This window comes from Hipposideros armiger, unplaced genomic scaffold, assembly GCF_001890085.2.
Source record: "Hipposideros armiger isolate ML-2016 unplaced genomic scaffold, ASM189008v1 scaffold_77, whole genome shotgun sequence".
NCBI lineage: Eukaryota > Metazoa > Chordata > Mammalia > Chiroptera > Hipposideridae > Hipposideros > Hipposideros armiger.
The window spans coordinates 3,016,037-3,022,050 of record NW_017731427.1 but is presented as its reverse complement, the minus strand read 5'-3'; the positions used below and the strand labels follow the sequence as shown (position 1 = coordinate 3,022,050).

Genomic DNA, 6,014 nt, shown 5'->3' with positions numbered 1-6,014 from the left:
TCATTAGCTGGAACGCTCCTTAAGTACATAGCGCAGGGTTTTCATTTTAATAAGCAGCAGCTACTTGTCACTGCACTTTCATTAGATAACTCCTGAATGAAATACTAATGACCATTTATAGCAGCTCGGTCCTACTCCTGAGAAACTCCATTCAGATGAAATCTTAGAACAATTTATAGAACACATCGTGCAAAACTTTTGAGTTGTTGCTTTGCAAACTAGTCTGATTTTTTTTTCCCTTAATGCTGAAATTGGTCAACACTACAAGTCATCATCAAAGGGATCCGAAATGACCAAATTGTTGGTATTTTTTGCATGCAACACAAATGTGAGGGCACAAGGGAAGCAGTAAGGAAAAATTGGGACTTCCTCCTTTCTCGGCACTCTTCTCAGATCAAGCGCCTCCATCTGCCCAGCCGGAGACCTTGAGGCTGATGTGCAGAGAAGGCCACCCTGAGAACTGAGAAATAACTCATCCCCCACGATCGCCCAGGCCCAGCCCCGTCTCTAAAACAAAGACTGACAATTGCCCTGAATTATGGATGTACTTTTTGTGATATGTAATACAGTTCAGAAGGAAGGTGTTGAGAGCATTGCCCCGTTTCACCTCCCATTAGAGGCTGGTCTTGAATGATAATCCCAGAAGATGACGCTGCTGCTGAACTATGACCCTCAATTTACAAATCATTTTTCAGAAGAAGAAGAAGAAGAAGAAGAAGAAGTTGAAACATGTTTTTGGCATTATCTGAATGGGCAGAATCTTTCATGCTTGTTTCCTAAGATTAAATGAAAACAGCATGGACTGTGTGGAGTTCCTTCGTTTGGGGAAGGAGACAGCGTGAGTGAGGGTTTCAGATTATATTTTATTTCAAACCTGAGTGTTTGAAATTTTTTTTTTTACATGGCTGAATTTAGTGTATTCCTTGAAAACACAATAAATTTCTATTCTGTAGCTTAAGGGACCCATCAGTAAAAACGTTGGTCTTTCATCTTTATTACCCTCCCATTAAAATGAAAGAAACCGGGGCGCACTTTGCTTTAGAAGAAGCAATTTAGTTGGCAATATCCTTACCCCTCAAGTCTTGACTAAGGGAGCGGGTACATTATTGCTTAGATTTCCCACATCTATCTGCATAAGAAGCAACTATGCCTATCAAACATACACTCTGTTAAATTCAATAATACTCTTCTAGGAGTTGATTTGATGACAACGTTTTTCTGTGACCAGTCATTTCCTGTGCAGTTACAGTCATGAAACCTGTCCCCTCCCCCTTGTTTGTTTGTGTATCTGAAAGCGAGGCAGTCTCTTTCCTTCTGCTCTAGCCCTTAGGTCTGAAAGAGACAGATTAATAACCGCGCCCCACATTGGACCAGCCTTCCTTGGACCCTCACTGGTAACCCTTTGCTATAATGAGGACACACAGAGCCTCGCATCAGGCCGCCACCCTCTTCATAACTCAGAAGCGTCACAGTGGCAATAGCCTCTAGTGCCATTTGTCTTCAGCGCAGTTGTGACACTTCGGCACGCTCCATAATTTGGCGGCTATTTACCGTGACATTTCCCTTCAGTGCAGCCATAACATTCAGCGAGGCCATTATTTGGTTCCATTTACCATATAAATTGTATTGTTGTGCATGCATGCTAGCGGCTACATTAGGTACCTGAAAATGAGTAAATCTTGTAAAATAGATCCTAACAGCTCTTCGGCAGCAGGATTTCCTCGCTCCTCAGGCAGAAGGAAAGAAAATTAAACATGGTCACCAAGTTTCCTGGACCCCCTTTAACTGTATTCGGGTTTATTTAGCACGTGAGAGACACGGAAACCTGAGGCTTTGAAAAACCGTCTGGCGGGCTCTGCCTCGACTTAGAAAGGCACCATGGGATTTCCAAGTTCACGACGGACGGCGGCTGTGGCACTTTGGTGAGCTGAGGGCTAGTTAGGAGGCAGGTGGGCCATCTAAGGGCGTGACTCAGAAGAGAAGACGTCGCTCCTTCCTTTCACGTGTGACACCTGGCAAAGGGGACAAGAAGCAGCTCGTCCCACCAGAACACGGGAGAAGTAAAGTGGGGACATAGGAGCAGGGGCTGGCATTCTGTGTCCCCATAATCAGGGCCGAGGCACACATTCCATGTGTGACAGTCACAGACGCAGAGCCAGTGCCTCCTGTTGCAGACCCCTTTGGTCCCGACTTTGCACCGTGCTGCTATTTACCCTACACCTCAGGCACTGGGACGTGCTGTCGGGAACCTCTTGTGGAGTGCCCAGAGCGGGCTGGCCCTTGTGTGGCACGCGCTTTGTCATGTGGGCCCTCCCTGTGCATGGGGCACATACTTCCCTCTCTCCTGTGCATGCATTCAGTCTCTAGACCCCTTTCCAAAACCTGCTTTTTGTCTATATTACTTTTCAGCACTGATTTGCTTCCTAAGGGAGGAAGGTAATTTTCCATTCCACGTGTGTCTCACCAGGACGATGGTGCACAAAAGTCACCAAATACAAGATACTTCTTTTAAATAGGCCTGCGTTCGCATAATCATTTTTCTAATAATCTAACAAAAATCAAAGTTTGGGGAGAATTCCTCCAAATTTCTGTTTACATAGTTGGCAAATGATTGATCGAAAAAGGGCCGTTTCTTGAGACTATGGACTCTGAGATGTGGCTGACTTTTGCTCTGGCTCTCGTTTCTGAACTACTTATTTGCCTAAGCCCAAACTCTCCCAAAGCAAAGAATTTGTGAACTATTTTCAAGACCGATCTTAAAATCTCATCAGGCTGAGGACATACTGATTTGATCAGCTCTTGCAGCAGGAATGCATTTAGTTCCCAGCAACAATAAAATCTGGAATGAGACTGTCCATGACTAAAGGATTGAATGTAAAGGTTTTACCTCTGAGCCATGGAGGGTAGTTTTATTAGGACATTTTTTTTAAGGGAGGGGCAAAAAAGGAAAGAAAAAGAGAAACCTATTCATTAACACCTTACTTTTGTTTTCAGAAATATTATCTCCACTACCAACTAAAAATAAATTGATCTGAGTAATTCTGAAGCATTAAGTGCCCATTTTCTTTCTCCTTTGATTTATGTCATTGTTCTGTTTTTACAGCTTACTGTTGACAGAGTGAGGTAATTCAACTACAATTTTTCCAGTGTTTTTCCCCATGTACATATAATCGACAGCCCGGAATACGGACTGCAGGCCGGTGAACCTGCCCTCTGCAGACCGCCCGCCCAGGTCCACCTCACAAACCAGGTCTCCACCTGCATACATCTTAAGCAAGTGGTCCATGGCTGCTTCATACTCAGAGAGGTAATGATTCAAAAAGTAGCCCCGGACGCTGGCCGATTTCTTCAGTAGTTTGGCTGGTAACGTTCCGGCTTTCACACGCGAAAGGCCAGTAGGAGTTTGGTAGGCAGAGAGAAACCCAATTACTATCAGTTGCCCTTTGACAGCCAAGGCGTTCAAAGCCAAGTCGAACATGGCTCCCCCCACTGATTCGTACACCACATCCACACCTTGGGGGTACTCCCGCTTTAGGACATCACCGACGGACTCAGCGTTATAGTTGATGGGGCGGTCACAGCCAATCGATTTCAGAAAAGCGGCCTTTTCATCGGAGGAGCAGGTCCCAATTACATGGCACTTGGCCTTGTGTGCCAGCTGCACTGCAAACTGGCCCGTCCCCCCGGCGGCGGCTGTCACCAAAACTTTTTTCCCTTCTGACAGTCCTCCGAGCTCTTTCAGGCTGATGTATGCGGTGGTCCCACTTACCACCAGGGTGAGGTACTCGGGTTTCACAGAGGGCACTGGAGTTGCCATGCTGGCAGGCACCACTGTGTACTCAGCAAAAGAGCCAAGTGCCATGTACGCCACAGCTTGGCCAACCGTGTATCTGGCACTGGCAGAGTGGCCCAGGGCGACCACTTCTCCCACACCTTCGAAGCCTATGTCGAAGGGGATCTTGACGGAAGGGTCATATCGGCTGGCTGAGTGGTTGATGTCAGACGCATTAACACCAACAAATCTAGAAGAAAACAAACACAATATATAGTAAGATGTTTTCTTTGCCAAGGCCTCTGTGGTCTGCTTAGAAAAATCCCCCTAATTGCGGTGACTGGGAAGGGCTGGCTAAGGTATATATTCTGAGAGAATTTGAAAAAATTAGTCCTGATGCTCAGTTGAAAAAGATAAACAAGTATTAGTTCAACAGTGATTTGCAGTTTTGCCACATTTTATTCTTTCATCCATTTAGGAATGATTTCAAATCACTTTAAGCATCGACTTATTTATTTCACATGGTGTTTATTTCCCTCCTCTTTCTTTCAAAAGGAGAAATAAACCAAAAAAAAAAAAAGAGTCAGGAAGCCCTCTTATACAGAAACTACACTGGAGCTAGGAGTTGGAAATTAATTGGTCTCTTAACAAAGATGTTAAAAACAACAGTGGGATAAAATATATTCAAAGAAGTAGACTTGTATTGATTTTGGCAACAATTTAACACTTCAGATAATAACAGTAATGACAATGATATTATTAAAGATTGATGTAATGTGCAAGGTCATCGGTTGTCCCATGTTACTGCAGGGGTTGTTTGAAAACGTTGTTCGAGTGGCTGCAGCAAATTTTCTTTCTGATGTAACTATGTCCAGTGTGAAAATATGCACTTTGATTAATTGAACAAAAATTGTCTCATAAGGGTAGATTTTATGGAACATTCAACATTTTACAGTCCTTTTCAGATGAAAATGAAAGCAAATCGTCACTATATTTTTCCTCAACAAGAAGCAGAGACATAAGTTGATTAATACCAGATGATTATTTTCACTTTGGTATCCAGAGTCAACTTAATTGCGAGCCCAGTCCTTTTACTAGCTTGTTTTTCATCTCGGTATACCTCATAACAAAAATATCCTGATATATAAGGAAAAAAAGCCGTCAACTAAGAATGCCAGGAGGTGGCTTAGACACATAATGGAGGACCCTAAAAATGTCATTTCTACCTGTAATGAAAAGAAAAGATGGTGGTATCTGGTGGCAGGAGGAAAGCTGGTAAGTAGGTCCTTTTAAAATAATTCACTTTTAATTTAACTTAATAAACCAAAACTGCCCTGTGCAAGGACCCACTGTAGTACAGGTAATACTGTGCACTTATAAATGCTCCCTGGTGATTATGTCCTGCGTATCTGCAATATTGAAAGCTCTCTACATATTGGAGAAATAAGAAAGCAGGAAACCATTTCTTTGGAGCATGTCAAGCTGCTTTCAGAAGTTAGCATACCACACAGCCTGGGCAACAACACAGAATTCCATACCCATAAATGATACACAATGTCAAGAAGTGGGGGAAATGGCTTTTGCTGGTTTCTCATTTGGCATTTAATACTAAGATGCTTGCATTCTATGTGGGTTGTGGTGGGGGGTCGTGGTGGGCTGCTATCTCTTTTTTTAAATGCAGCCAATTCTCAAGGCCTGGTCTTTTCTTTCTTTCTTTCTTTCTTTTTTTTTTTTTTAAAAAGGGCCAGCTTCCTGAGAGCAAGCTGCGGGACTTCCCAGAAGAATGCAGCCAGAGCAGAGCCCAGCTGCAGCGCCTCTCGGTGACCCTGCCTGGGCTGTAAAGCAAACTCCGGGAAGGAATCCTAGGGTGGAAGTGATGGTGGGATTTGCTTTAGAGGTGAAGTACTGGGCCCCCCACAATTCACCCTTCCTGAGCCCCTCCAGTCTTGTCCCACCTGGCGTTTCTGCAGTCCCAACTGGAGAGGCGGCCTTTCCTCTGCGGGGAGCCCCCGCCTTGGACTCGGAGGGACTCCTGGTGGCGGTCAGCCTCTCGAGTCCCGTCCCCGTCTCCCCCCCACCCCACCTCGGACCAGCGCGCCCTGGGGGGGGGGGCAAACGCTGCTGGAGGAAAACAGCCCGCCACTTGCCCCCTCCCAGGCTGTGGTTTGCCACTTCCCTGGGCGAGTGGGAGACCCAGCAGGGCGCACACACCCTGGGAGAAGAGCAGAGGGAAGAAAGGGTA

At 45.1% G+C, this 6,014-nt stretch overlaps 1 protein-coding gene across 1 annotated transcript in view; it reads right to left on the bottom strand.

The window, feature by feature from the left end:
• Nucleotides 1-3,054: 3,054 nt before the first annotated feature.
• Nucleotides 3,055-6,014, bottom strand: part of PTGR3 (prostaglandin reductase 3) — a 6,961-nt gene continuing 4,001 nt past the window's right edge. The window contains exon 2 of the mRNA XM_019643390.1: nucleotides 3,055-4,022. Within this exon, the coding sequence (XP_019498935.1) occupies nucleotides 3,098-3,862 (765 nt within the window). The 5' untranslated portion in view covers nucleotides 3,863-4,022 and the 3' untranslated portion in view covers nucleotides 3,055-3,097. The remainder of the gene's footprint in view (nucleotides 4,023-6,014) is intronic.